The sequence below is a fragment of the Pungitius pungitius genome, chromosome 17, assembly GCF_949316345.1.
Source record: "Pungitius pungitius chromosome 17, fPunPun2.1, whole genome shotgun sequence".
In the NCBI taxonomy this organism is placed as follows: domain Eukaryota; kingdom Metazoa; phylum Chordata; class Actinopteri; order Perciformes; family Gasterosteidae; genus Pungitius; species Pungitius pungitius.
Genome location: NC_084916.1, coordinates 2,489,763 through 2,504,826, shown reverse-complemented (window position 1 = coordinate 2,504,826; position 15,064 = coordinate 2,489,763). Strand labels below are relative to the sequence as shown.

At 44.2% G+C, this 15,064-nt stretch overlaps 1 protein-coding gene across 1 annotated transcript; it reads left to right on the top strand.

The window, feature by feature from the left end:
- Positions 1–11,207: 11,207 nt before the first annotated feature.
- On the top strand, positions 11,208–15,003 carry LOC119219583 (excitatory amino acid transporter 3-like). Its single transcript, XM_037474852.2, has 13 exons — positions 11,208–11,331; positions 11,941–12,081; positions 12,213–12,305; positions 12,733–12,844; positions 12,945–12,987; positions 13,080–13,130; positions 13,224–13,405; positions 13,744–13,851; positions 13,970–14,092; positions 14,184–14,378; positions 14,507–14,641; positions 14,722–14,812; positions 14,885–15,003. Exons 1-13 carry the CDS (start codon positions 11,208–11,210, stop codon positions 14,894–14,896), a joined length of 1,410 nt encoding a protein of 469 aa, XP_037330749.2. The 3' UTR covers positions 14,897–15,003.
- Positions 15,004–15,064: the final 61 nt, after the last annotated feature.

Below are 15,064 nucleotides of genomic sequence, written 5' to 3'. Positions count from 1 at the left end.
TGAGTCAGACTGATGGGGACAGCTGAGCGGGCCATGTTCGGTCCTGCTGGTCCTGCTGTGCGCTGTGTGTGATCAGCAAAGCGAAGCGAACAGGCAGTGCTTTGTGGGGACATTTTCGGGGTCGGCGGGGCCTGAGCGGACAGTCGCTTTTCTCTCTCTTTGTCTTTAATCCATCAAATCAGCCTCCGTGTCTGCATTTGATTTTCAGGAGTGATTCCCGGTGGAAGCCGACTTTCTGATTGACTTGGTTTTGTGAGCGCGCGTGTGTGCGCTTGTGTTTAGGCATTGCGAGCTGGACTGCAGCCAGGGTCATCAGCTGTTTATTCCATCCTTTGTTCCCCGCGTGTTGTTGACAGGGCACCCAAAGGCCGCGGTATTAATGAGATTAGCAGATTACCGCAGCCCCTCCCCTTTCTCAACCTCTGCCCCCTTCTTGTCCACTCGGGCAGCCCGGCCCGAGCTAATCCAGGTCAGGCCGGACTGTGCTGGACCTTAAACACACACACACACACGCATGTGAATACCGCGTCGCATGCGATTTACTCCCCCATACAGCATGAATGAATGAATGAATGAATGAAACGCGGCGTGAGACACGTGGGCAGCTCGGGGTCCAAGTCGTTCTGGGTGAATGCTTTTTTTCTGTGGTCCTTGTTGCCTCTCCGTTTGTCCCAGTTTGTCAGGAGACAGCTGCGCTTCCTCATCTGCCATCGAGAGGCCCGTTTCCTCTCATCCCTCCCTCGGCTCTTTCAGTGAACCATTGTCATTTGTGCTTAAATGCCTTGAGTGATCCATTTCCCATGTGCTTGGGGCGCGCGTTGCCAGAGGGGTCACAGGTGAGCCGATGGGTTCACGTTGATGAGTTTATGTGCCCAGCCGTCCGAAAGTTGTTTAAATTCCCACTGAGGTCAACGAAGTTCATAATTCCTGAACGGGCAGGCTGCTGGTTAAGGGCGTGGTTTCCTGCTGACGACAGCATGTCGCGGAGCCTTAATCTCGTTGCTTTGGGGCATCTGGAGGTCTTCCAGGCTGACCCTGTTGCACACTTTGCTACAATAAATAGCCCCCCACGAGGTCATATGGCAAGCAGACCCCTCATTTCCGACTTTAACACACGTGCATACAAATGCACTCTGCTCCGCATCCCCTTCCTTGGGTAATCCGGTCCTAATCCTCCGCACCCAATCAAATAGAGAGAGGAGAGAAGAGAGGGATGAAAACATGAGGAAATAAGTGAGTGGTTGAGGATCCGATGAGATTCGAGTATCACACAAATCGTTCTCTTAACAAACCAGAGGCCTTTCCGAGACCACAAAGCTCCACCCTGCTGCCCTGCTCCAGCTCACTCTGGGCTTTTTGGAGTCAGGCCTTGTCAGGCACGAGCGCCAATCAACCAGAGAGGAGTGATGCTGCTGATTCACGCTCTGAGGGTCTCCTTTTCTGGGGCTTTGACTGGCAGCCATTTTGGGTTTGTTGTTGTGGTCAGTGTAGCTCTCTCTCTCTCTCTCTCTCTCTCTCTCTCTCTCTCTCTCTCACCCGGCTCCAGCTTTGACAAGGACACTTGTGTCTTGACTCACCCCCCTCCCATCCGCCCTCCGTCCTCTTCCCACCCCTGCAACCCCGTCTCCACACACACTCAGCTGTTGTTCCAGGCCTTTTTCATTAGATTTGACACCCCACACCCACCAGCCTTTGTCAGGACGAGGAAGGGCAGAATGGGACTGTTTGTTGGCCCTGGGTTTGGATGTGTTTGCGTGAGAATATGGGTCAAAGTTGGGGGCAAAACGCGCCTCCACCATGCGCCTCCCGTAGACCTCGACATTAATTGAAACAGGATGCGTTCAGGCACTGCTCATATTAACGTCTTTCCTCACAATCAGTGGCCGATGGATCCACCGGAGGTTTCTTTCAGCTTGTAATGAAAAACAAGTCGTGTGGGATGTTCTTCAGACAGAGAGGAGCCATGTTCATTTAGGCCTAAAATACGTAATCTGTCCTTGGCCAAGAAGGCGGCTGTCCCCTCACTTGGGACCCCCCCCCCGTCCAATCAGCATGCTGTCCCTCCAATCGTTTCACACTGATAGTGGAACGGCTTCCAAGCCAATTAACTTGCATCCCAACTGGACCTCTAATTCTGTTCATCCAATCAAACCGCTCGGCTTGAATGCAGAGCTCTATGTACCCGGCTGAGTGACACGTGATGCCTGTGACATCTCTGTGGATGGTTCATGCCTCTTGTTGCTGACGGACCCCAGCTGTTTGAACCAGATCGGCACAAACTGGACCTTTCTCTGTAGAAGAACTCTTACTCTGCTTTGCGGATTTTTCCGGATGGACCATCTGCTTTAACTTCGGGGGGGGGGTTTGGTGAACAATGTGATAAAAGATTTAATGGAAAGTCTAGTGTTGTTCTATTTTCATGTTGTCAACAGAGATTAGATGCTCTTTGAGTACTTTCAGACTGCTGGCCACTGTAGTTTTTAGCAAACGTTACTCAAACAGGAGCAGAACGTTTGTTTTAGGGACATTTAGTCTCTGGAGTATTTACAGCAGCAGGATGTTCGATGTGTGATTCATGAAGCCAAACCAGTGCGTCCACCTTCATCGTAGGCCAGGAGCATTTCACCGAGCACCGTGAGGCTCATTGACACGGTTTCAATCCTTTTTGGACATGAATACGAACTGTACGGCACAGAGAGTTCAGATATATCAGGCTTTGAACCGATCATGTTGTGTTCTTCTCATTTGCTCTGCTGACAATAAGAAATAGAAAACATATCAGAAGACTTTTCCTTAAATGAGCCACAGCTCTATGAGTTGTTAACTTATTTCAGTATGTTGCTGCTGGAGATTGGTGTGAAATTGATTTCAATGGCGCACATCGTACACTGATGATGTAAATATGTGTGCGCGTAACATTAAGAGGTGTTAAAAATGAAAAACGAACAAAAATAAATACTCTTTCTGTGTAGTAGCATGCATGCAAGCCAGGTAGTTTAGAAATGTTTTCTTTTCTTCTTTTTTATGTCTTATTTTGTTTGATTTTTATAATGTGATGTTGGACATGAACAATTATTTCTTTGGCAACTTAAAACTGTCTCTCAACAATAGTAAAGTCTCTCTCATGACAGCGCTTGTAACTATATCATCATGGTGGTCAGTTCATATTTAGAAGCGATAGAGACAGAAAAGGAAAGGAGGCCCCCCCCTCCTGTAATAGCACAGCAGTAAGTTCAAACTACCTGTGACAAATTAGAACTCAACCTTCTTTATTTTAGACTCATCGGTCTCACGCACCAACCAAGCTAATGGCTCAGCCTTTTTTCATCGACATGCCGGCTGGTGACACAGAGGCAGGCCGTCGTTTCTGCGGCGTTTCCTCCAGCTCTCGATGCAAAAAGCGTTTTCAAACTTCTCAAATGTTCATTTCATTTCATCGCAACACCTTGTTTAGCGGTGCGTCAACATCGGACGGATGTATTGTAATACAGAGATAAATATATAGCTGTCTGGTGTCCATCTCCTTCTCCACCCACGTTACCGTAGTTACCGTCCACAGCCATCATTGCAACTGTCACACAAATATGAAGCGGCACATCACCTCCAGTGACTTTCAGGAAGCCACTAAGTGTGTGTGTGTGTGTGTGTGTGTGTGTGTGTGTGTGTGTAGCAACAAGAGAAATACTGTTGATGGAGAAAACTTGAAAATAAGCAAATGTGACTGTTTCATTTATATTGTTTTTGTTTACTTTCCTTTTACATCATGATGACGTTTACTATGTGGATTATTTAATAAAGTATTTCGTTGAAAATGAGTTTTTTCTCTCTTTTCCCAGCTTTTGAACATTTGCACGCTCAACTAAAAACTACTTTTGTTCTCCGCACCGCCTGATGGCCCTCTAACTTAAGACTGGCAGTAAATCCATGTGGGACTTAATGCAAGGCCACACAATAGCCCAGGCCCTGCAGATGGCCTTTTGGCTTCCTGTCAGGGGGGGCGGGGGGGGGGGGGGAGTGTTGCGCTCCACCCGAGCACGTCCCTGCAGTCAATCACCTCCATCTCGGCCCCGACCACAGGTGGAGACACTGTGAAGCTGCCTCCTGCTCAGCCACGGTCCAGCTTTGAGAAGCAAGCCGCGGTTTCATGTGCACGTGTAGTGCGTCTGCCTCCTGCCGCCCACTGCTGTCCTTCGGTCTTATTCAAATACATAGGCAGGTGTCTCTCTCTGCACGCTACTCTTTTCATGACAACGTTTTCTTTCATGTCAGTGTTGGAATTTACTCAAGTACGCACGACTAATACAAGGTGCTTACACTTTACTTGAGTATTTGAACTTATACTTATTTAAAACTCCATTGATTTGAAAACACTCAATACATTGCAGATTTATACAATATGAACCAAAAAAACTGTTGTTTTATTATGTATTGAGCAACCTAGTTGTTTATATAATTAATTCCGATGAGTGATGAATACTTGATGCATCAATAATTGTGATTCAGTGATGTTATATACTCATTCTGAAAGGGCTATTTTGCATAATGAGTCATTTTACTTAATGTAACAACACCTTTGGATTTTCAGCAAGAACTGTGTACAGCTTGAAGCATTGGTTAACGTCTCATGCACAGCTAAATATTTGGACTCTTTTGCAGAACAAATGTTGTGGTGAATGAAAATGTGATTATATTTATGTTTTTAGAAGCATTTGGAATAAGTTGCTAATGAATAAAAGCTGTGGGCAACTATTTAAGTTAGCATGCAAAGCTGCACATAATATAAAGGTCACAGGAATGAAAACACTGGGGTTTTCACTTTCAACAGACACATTCAGCTTTTATCATATAACAGATGCCTGCCATAAAACTTGGACTTAAAAGGGACTTTTCAATCAAAGCAGCTTATTTGGCGAGGCGCTCCGCGTCTGTCTGGTCTCTCTGTCTGATGGCCTTGGAAAAATGTTATCCAAATGCCATTTATAATCACTTCACAATGGCGGAATGAGAGGACAGCCGGGTAAAAAGCACATGGCTGTGGTCGGAGCCGGGGTCAGAGGCGGGGGACTCTTCGGAGGGCCGAGAGGTGACAGAGGGGAAGCCTCGGGACACTTTGATCAGATGAGACGGAGAGGCGTCGCTGCAGATGGCTGCCACAGCCTCAACCCGTCCTCTCAAGCTTTCTCCTGTTGTCTGAGGACACAAATCACAGAGTTCTCTGCCTCCCAGGGTCACACTTATAGACTATCGGCTCCGTGTGTTCCCAGCAGCCTTCTAAAAGCCTTCTTGTGCTTTTTATCAGCCCTGTGGGAGCCTGTGAAGGCCTCTTGACATCCAGAGACCGTGTCAAGTCGAGCTGCCATGAATCACTTTCCTCTGTACGTCAGCCATACATTTAAACAAAGCGTCTAAAACTTTTAAATTGACTTGCTGGAAGTGAAATACTAACCCGATGTCTTTTGCCTCAACGCGGCGACAGCTGAGCCCGGAGCCCCCAGCGGAGCTAACAATGCTAACAGCAGCAATGCCAGAGTGCGCCTGAGGGGGCAGCACAAGGTGCCACTCACACACAGTCCCAGGGCGTGTAGACTTTATTCCGCAACAGCCAATAGTTGTTGGATGCTAATGGCTCAAAGTGTACACGTGTTCCACAAACTCCAAATGCCATTACAGCTAGCTAGCTTACCACACACATATGTAACCGAGCAAGACCAGGTAGAGTTGTCGAATAAGTACATGCTGCAGGGATCTAAGTGTATTTTAACAAATCCAATCCGTTGACATCAGGGTCAGTCAGACAATTGCATTGTGCCATTCTTTATCTGGTGCTGTTTTGGGAGCCTGGAGAGTCGTTGCCTGCTGGCACACCCTGACTCAGTGAACAGATGGTTCATGATGCACCCATAAGTAATGGGCAAAGTGCAGAAGACTCTCACGGGAGGACAGATTCTGTGCACACCACTCCGAGCTGGCAATAAAGCTTAATAAACAGCTGAAATGAATATATTGTATAACCGCAGCACTTCAGTACAGAAGGCCACTACATTTGGAGTTGTACTTTAGTCCTTTACTCCTTTTTATTGGAAAAGCATCCTCTTTGCGCTTGGCAAATGAAAAATGAAATATATGTTAATCAGTGAGCTATAGAGGTGCTACTATCTATTTGTTATGCTAAGCTAACCAGCTGCCAGCTGCTGCATAGTTTGTTATGTGCAGACATGAGTGTGGTATCGTTTCATCCCCCTGCAAGAAAGGGAATACAATATACTTCCATATTGTGGGATTTTTTATGTTAACTGCTGAATTTTAATTAGTTCAGTACTGCACATAGTACTAACCAAAGTACTGGCACATTACTTTAACTTAAGTTTGGAGCGCAGGATCTTTACTTGTATTAAAGTCATTTTTGAGTGTGGTATTGCAACTTTTACCAAGAAAATGCCCGCTAACAACCCATCGTTTATGCCTGAAAATGTTTTTTTGCGCTCGGTTTTCTTGGATATTTCCTAATTAGCAAGCATTAAGGGCTGATGGCATGTGGACTCAGTGCGAACTAAAGTAAAAGAAACAATCTCCCCCCTCATGTTACTGTAATCTCCAGCATGTGACCTCCCCACGGCTCGATGACGGAGGGATACTGGGAAAACCGGCAGCGCTCGCCAAACCAGTGGCCGGTCTGCCCTGAGAGGATTTAGGGAGAAAAAACAACAGCTCTGGGACACATATTATATATTCCCACTGGTAAATCCTCTCCAACTCATTACCAAATCCTCGCTGCGGGGCTGCTAATCTCTAAAGAGAGGCCGACCAGGTGCCAGTCCTTTTTGTAATGGAATTGCATTGCGCTTTAAGTGATTGCATCAACAATTGCCGGTCCGGACAAATCAGATTAAAAGTAAAGGCACCCTGCTTGGACAGCGCTGAAACCCAAGAAAACCTCCTCACAATCCCAAACAGACGTGGGTTAAAGATATTTGACTCACGTGCAGCTACATTCTCCCTCATTGAGGAAGGGATGTGATTGGAGCTGTCAGAGAAGGAGCATATTGGGCTAAAAAAGCCTGTCAGCGGGTCAGCGGATGTGGATGTGAAGAGGAAACAATAATTTACACAAGCTGCCATCACTCTAAACCCATCAAAGAATAAATAAGGAAAAAACAGAAAGCTGAATACATCTTGCATGTCTTTGAAAAATATTCATCATTTCGATGATGAGTGTGTGTGTGTGTGTCAAATGATCAGTGATGAAGGGGATATGCATGAATTTGCAGGATTACAGAATCAGAAGCTGTGTATGTTACACATACAGCAATTTGTCTCGGTGGATGGTGCAATAAAAGGAGACTAATAGAGTAAAAAGAATAAAATAAGTTAAAATAAGAACAATCAAAAATGAACAATATAAACAGATCAGTGCATTAGGACACGTATTGAGAGGAAGTATTTAAATTTAAATGTCTGGGTCAGTGGGGGGAAGAGGTCTTTGTCCTGATGGACCGCAGCCTTTCCGGTCCTTTGCTAGAGCACGAGTTCGCTCTGCAGCCGGGAAACGCACTAAAGACTTTTGACTCCAACAACGACGACGACCCCACTGACTTTAGATTAGATTCACAATGAACTTTGTTTTTCGCCGCTAAATTCCACTTGTCTTCAAAACAAGAGCACGAGAGCAAATGGGACCACAGGCGGTTATTTTTGCCAGACGTTCACTCCGACTCCTCCGTGGCTCAGCTCCTGGTTTGGTTCACCTGGTGACTAGGACATGAAGGCAAAGGGCATTGTGGGTAATGCGCAGAAAGCTTTCATTAACAAACGCTTGTCGGGATCACGCTGTGGAAGTCTCTGGTGCAGACCGGAAGACTCACACATGAGAAGACATTTTGGCACGGCAACACTGCATGTATCTGGATTTCTTTTCATCCTTTGCCGCGAGCACAAATGTGTCTGTAGCTCCAATCATGGAGTTAACAAACGTTAGACATTAAACATCACCACAGGGGCACGAGATATGGTCCAAGGAATGGATCACACTCTAATTTCACACCAGATACCCACGCTTCCTCTTCATCTCCTCCAAGCTTATTTATTTATGCTTTTGTTTCTCCAGCATGGTCCCTCATCCATAAAAAATGTTCCAGGGGGCGGGATTCAACCCTCTTTCCTTTTCGCTGCCTCGAGTAACCATTTCCAACCTGTGCCGGGTTAGAAGACAGTGTGTGCTCGAACTTCCACCCTCACGCCCACGCGTCGGTGTCTGCTGCTGGCGACCAACGGTCACGTCGCAGGAATAAATAGTGAACTGGGGTCAAACCGCATTTGACGCTCACGCGCTAAATGAAGTGCATGATGGTTCTCAGGCAGTACCTCGGCCACTTTAAAGGAGACGGGGGGGGGGGGGTGGGGGGGGGGGGCCTTGCATATGAACTTGCATATGAAAGCTGGTTTTAAACACTTTGCAATGTCGTCAAGCAAAATCAAATGTTTTAGGTTCATGCATTAAGCACATATTAAAAACAGATAAAGACAAAGATATAACATTTACATATATGCAGACAAATATAAAGACACATTTCGACTGATCCGTTTTCGTCACCCAGAATATGACGCACCTTTTTTTTTTTGCAGCTCAGACTTATTTTAAGGTGCAGAGTGTTGATTAAGGAGGGAAGGGCTGTTTGGGAAGTGTTGAATTGAGGCTTATAGGTGTAAATGCATTCCACCCAGCTCAGTGTCTCAGAGTTAATAACAACGTTAAGGTCGGTTTCCCTTTGTGGAAGTCTCACACATAACACAAAGACACACACATCTGCACGTGCAGCGTCCGAGAGCCAAGTGACGGGGAGGGCCGCCCGCCACGTAGTCGCACTAACAGCTCACTGCGGGGACAAATGGGATGAAGACTGGCAGCTGACGACAGAATCAAGCTCTCAGACTGAGTGATTGAAGAATTTCAGACATAACTGGAATTTAAAGCAGTCAAAAAATCGCTGCTGTCCACTAACTATACTCGAAGTTTAATCAATGCATGCGTCTGTATTTCAAATCAAGCTTTTTTTGCAAAGAATTGGGGGAACTCCACTCATTGTACACATCTGGAGAACCAGTGGAGCTGCAGATGGTGTGAAGGTTTTTGAAAATAAAAAAGTCTAGGGTTGCAGGGCAGGGACTTGCATGGCACACCTGCATAGAAGGGGACCCTCAATTTGCACATTTTTTGCAGGCTGAGGTTCGGGGATCAATGGACCAGCGAGATGAGTCTCGCAAATCAAAGACAGGGAAAGTTAGATCTCAAATATCAGGTTGCCATGCTAGCAAATGTCATGCTTATTTTTTAACAAGAAAAATTCACATCTTATTCAGCAACTCATTTAATATTTGTGCAAAGGAGGGTTCTATGAAACTGTGGGCGAGTCAGGTCCCATCACAATCCTTCAAGGCCGCGCACAGCGACGCTTCTTTGACACGTCCTCCATTCCTAATCACAGCGACTTAAGTCCCCGCAAATCCTGTAAAATGATGTCGGCGGCGTCCGCGTGTCTGTTCATCAGCCCAGCTGATCTGATCCAGGGGACACCAAAGGGACAAGAGAGCAAGCGGCTTTCACGTCACTGAGTCCAGTTGCAGCAGCTTATCGGTTGGTCGGTTTGGATTGGAACGTCACCTCAAGGCAGGGCCGGAGAAGCATAACATACAAAATGCTGCGAACGTAGGACAGTAGGTCAGACAACACCCCAAGGACAGTCTCTTCTATATTTCCATGTCCTTAGTCGGCGTTCAAAGGCCCAAAGCACATGGGAGAAATGCATTTTAATCACTGCATAATGTCGACTTGTCTGCAGCATTTTGTCTATTTGTGAGGCAAAATTTTGAAATCGACACGCAGAGAGCTCGCTTCGGTAAATCTTGAATAATTTATTTGCTTTCTTCTCTTTTCCCCTTTCACTACTTCTGACACGGAGTAATTGTCCCAGACAGCCTTGTTTTTTGAAGGGAACAGCATTAGACAAGGCACACAAGACGGTTCTCATTTCATTCAAAATCAACTCATTGTGCAAAAATATACCTGGAAGGTTTTCTGTTGATTTGCTTTTTGGCAGGGGGGGAAATGTTCCAGGTAGGGCATTCAAATAGATTTTAGCTTTACCCCCAAGTGGATTTAATCCAAAACAATAAAGGTATCAAAAACACATCACCGGGCTGAACGAACCCCTCACTCTGGCTCCGGTCTTTAGAAACCACTTATTCTCACCATGAGTGAGATCAAACCCTGACTCTTTTACGCCTGGCGCAACAAGGGCTTGTGTAAAATCAGGGACTTTTATGACAGTGGAGACTTTACTGATTTTGCAGGACTGTGATTTAGGTTTGACTTGCCTAAATCTAACTTCTTCCGTTTTCTACAGATTAGTGTCCTTTTTTTAGGACACATGTCCCAATGTGTGTGTACATATATTTCTTTTAATTTATAGTGTACTGTTTCAATTTTTTCATTTGTTGTGTTGATATTGTGGCTGTTTTGGAGATCTTCTGCCTACGTCTTGTCCAGCCTGCATCTCATATCTCCTCAGAGTCCATGTGTGTGTGTTGATGTGTGTTTGTTTGTTATATTTGCTATTTACGTATCCAGTGGCAGTTTGTCACTTCCAAGTGATGCACAACTGAATGTTATCTTCACCCTATCGAGGTAACCATGTTCTTTTTTGTCTGGAATATGTTGTAAAATCAATAAAAAATATTTAAATAAAAGTGCTGCTGAGACACAAGGAGGGGTCAAAGGTAATGAAAACAAAACAAAAAAACACACACATTAAAGGGTTAGGCAATTCAGTATAATGAAATATAGATCAAATACAAATCAGTATGATATATGTCAGATGTTTTGTCTGCTTGAATAGCGATAAAATGTGTGCTCTTTATATCCTCTCCTACATCTAGGATGTCACCCATTTTAATATTATTTTTAATTACACCTGAATTTGAATTAGTTTTTCGGTTTACATATATATATATATATATATATATATATATATATATATATATATATATATATATATTATCGTTAGAATTTCTTTTAATCTGTTTTAGCTGTTATGTTTTTCTCCTCTAATGATTCAAATTGAACCAAAAGACCAACGGTTATCCTCGTGAGTCCAGATGCAACGGCTGAGGTCCACTCTGTACTTTTAGGGTTAGGGTTAGGAAGAAGAAAGATGCTGGGCACTGTGGAAAACCACCGTCTGACCATCGGAGAAGGCCTCCGCAGCTGGACACACTGCAAGAAGTACTGCGTCCAGAACGCGTTCCTGATTTTAAACGTGGTAGCTGTCACTTTAGGTGAGTCCCATCTTTATTTGGAGGACATAACGTTACGTTAGTGCGTCTTTGAAAGGTATTCCAGCCTGTAATATAACCCATGTGAATTGATACTTTGACTCATGATGGTGATTCTTCCTTTGGTTTTATTTATTTCAACATATATTATTTTGTTTTATAGCCGTCAATGCCAACGTTAACTTAGCTAACGTTAACTTAGCTAACGTTAACTTAGCTAACGTTAACTTCCCTGCGAGTATGTTGAAAATAAAGCTTTAAAGTTCTCTCAACGTCTCTCTAGTTTTCAATATTGGGCGTAAACTTACAAATGTTAGTTTCTCTGCATGTGTAGAATAATGACACAATTTAGCACAACGTGGAGGACGACGCGTAAAATCCGTTGAAGTGTGGGGAGCCCTGTTACCAGGCAACGAGCATGCTAATGCTAGCGCGTGTAGCGTTAGCTCGGTGTGTCTCCCGGGTTATAATAGCCCGTGTTTCCTCGTGGGCCAGTGCAATTATGGTCAATGGCTTTGGTTTTTCTTTTCCCATTCCTACACCAACACACACAGTTTGAACCGTTTACCTTTTTTCTGATTATATTACCTATTTTATTTCACTTACACACAGGGATTACACTCGGCTTACATCTGAAACTCAACAAGGATCTGAGCCCCCACGAGAAAGCGTTGATCGCCATCCCAGGAGATCTACTGATCCGGATGCTGGAGCTGGTCTCCATTCCACTGGTCACGACCAGTGTGGTACTTGGTAAACCAGTGCACTTCTCCCTCCATCAGCTGTTACACATGTGGCTTGTGAGATTTCAGGTAGCCTTTTTTTTATACATGCATATTACTAGTAGTAGTAAGTTATCCTTTATTTTTATTCCTTGAATGCAGGAATATCTGGCCTGAATAATGACGTCACCAAGAAGATCTCCTTTCGCTCGGCAGGGTTCATTTTGGTCACAACCACCGTGTGTTCGTCTCTAGGTAAGAGAAATATTTCTACATTAAAGTAGGTTTTTATGGGCTTTTTTTCTGTATACAATCAATTTTTAGATTAATGTAACCTTTCATTGTATTGAGTCCCTTTATTGTTATTTAAATGTAATTGTTACTAAATGTTTTATTTTCATATTGTATTTAAATTGATTTGCCATAAAAAGTAGGTCTCAGTTTACTCTTGGTTACAAATAGCCATGGAGCAACTCTGACCTCTGAAGACAAAGAAAACAGGCTCATTGTCATTTATTTATAATACTCATACTCTTTCTCTTCTAATTTTGTCATTTGTAGTAGAACCTTCATAAAAAATATATTGAACATGTTGTTTTCATGCAGTTATGATGCATATTGAACAGATATGGCATGCATGTCACATTTGGCACTCATGTCCAACCTTGAACACGTGTTGTAGGAATTTCGTTGGTCACCCTGTTTAAGCCTGGAGCGGGCCAGACGGGTCAAGGTGAGCTAGTACACGAGGCTCACAAGTACTCCCTGTGGCATGGGTTGTTCGACCTACTGAGGTGAGAAGAAAGTGCCATGGCATCAGAGTTTAAGATCTGTTTAATGTGGGATTTGTCAATATGTTTGCAAGCGGGTTTAATTCTTCTTTTTTCTTTATAGAAACCTGATGCCACAGAATCCCCTCCAGGCTTGCTTCCAACATGTGTGTTTTCTCAGACCGATACCTATTACCTCTCTTTGCACAAAGCTGACGATGCAATATTCACTTGAGCACACTATCTTTTATTTTCTCAGTACAAGACTGTGAGGCAGCCGTTTCCGTCCAATGGAACATGCCTGGAAACGGTACATCTTTTCCTCTGGTCACTATTACGATCCCTTATTGCAGTGGCGTGATAGGTAATGCTACACAGAGTTCCCTCCCCCATGTTGTTTCAGAGGGCAGGTGAAATGACAATGGTGGGTAGCTACGAAGACGGAGTCAACATGCTGGGCGTGATGACGTACTCCTTTGTTTGCGGACACATCCTGCAGAATATGGAAGGCAAAAGCAGAATCCTCCTTGACCTCATTGCCGTCATCGCCGTGGCCAACAGATATGTGGTCAACATCATTCTGGGGTAAATTGAAGCAGCATAATCAACACATGTGGCAATATCACCCGTATCTGCAGAACTAGAGTACAGATCCTGCTGTGTTCGGTGAGCAGTATTATGTACTCCTATACCTCCTGACATGGGCATTAGAGAAAGAATTTGATCTTTTAGTTAGTTTAATACAAATGTAATAAAATAAATAGTTGTTCAGATAATCATGTAAAGCATCATAATGCTTTATTTCAAATTGTGTTTTTCCAGTTTTACAAACCTATTGGAGTAATATTGCAATCAGACTACTATCAGATTTTGCACGTTATTAAAGTTTCCCCTTCCGTGTTTCTTTTCCTCTTTTTCTCCAGCTACTTGCCGATCGGAGTGCTCTTCATGATCATCAGCAGTATTCTTGACCTTGCCGACTTTGATAGTCTCTTTGGAATGGCAAAGTTCATGGGTGTGATTATGTTCGGGTACGCTCTCTTTCCCTCACTGGCACTAAAACACAAGCGTGTTTGTAGATCTCAAAGTATTCACAAGTGACAAGGGCCATGGGGGCATCATTATTGTATTTCATTTATTATGTTTCAGACTGGCGCTCCATTCAGTGGTAATTCTACCGTCGTTGTACTATCTGTTAGTGAGAAAGAACCCTTGGATTGTCTATAAAGGGGTTTATCCTGCCCTAATCGCTGCATGGTTCATATCCTCCAGGTAAGAGGGTATTTGAAAGCAGATGCTCCATTCTTATATTTATCAGAACAGATAAGATAATGCGTGTGTATGATTGCATTGTGTGTCAAAGCTCCGCCACACTGCCCATAACTTTGCGCTGCTGTGAGGAGAGTAACATGATTGACCATAGAATCACCCGCTTCATGCTGCCCATCGCCACCACTGTCAACAAGGACGGGACGGCCCTGTACGAGGCAGCCGCTGCACTTTTTGTTGCACAATACCACAATATCCATCTGACCACGGGCGACCTAATCACTATCATGTTAGTTGCATTTATTGTTTCTCTTTTCTGTTCCACAATTGAATGAATTGACATAATATAGTACTGTTTGATATTTGTGTGTTTTCAGACACTAGTGATCCGCTGCTCTGTGTGTTTTCTCCCTGCAGGGTGACTTCGGTGGTCTCCAGTCTGGGATCATCAGGGCTCCCAGCGGTGGGAGCCGTGACCACCGTCTTTGTCTTGTCCTCAGTGGGCATACCTGTGCAGTATGGCATCATCTTGGTGACGATGGAATGGCTGCTGTAAGTCTTAATGCTGGTTGGGGTTAATGTATGGTGTCCTGTTGCTGTTTTATTGGCCATCATGGTTTGTCGTCTCCCAGAGACCGCTGCAACACTGTGGTCAATGTGTTGGGAGACTGCTTCAGCATGTCACTGGTCCACCATATGTCCCAAAATGACCTGATACAAGGGGTGAGCTTCATTTTCACCAAGTACGTTTGTAGGTAGTGGGGAATTTTACAGGTTGTGTTTTGTCTGTTTAAGATCATCTCATGAAAATGCTGAGGAACACATCCAGGATACGCAGTTCTGTTCCACAGCAGCTGATGATTCCCTTTGCAAAAGGTTTTTTGTAGTGTAGTAGTATTAATAGTAATGTCATTAAAATGAATTGAAATCCTCTCTTGTTTTTCCGTGGACCTTTTTATAGTAAATCAGTGTTTC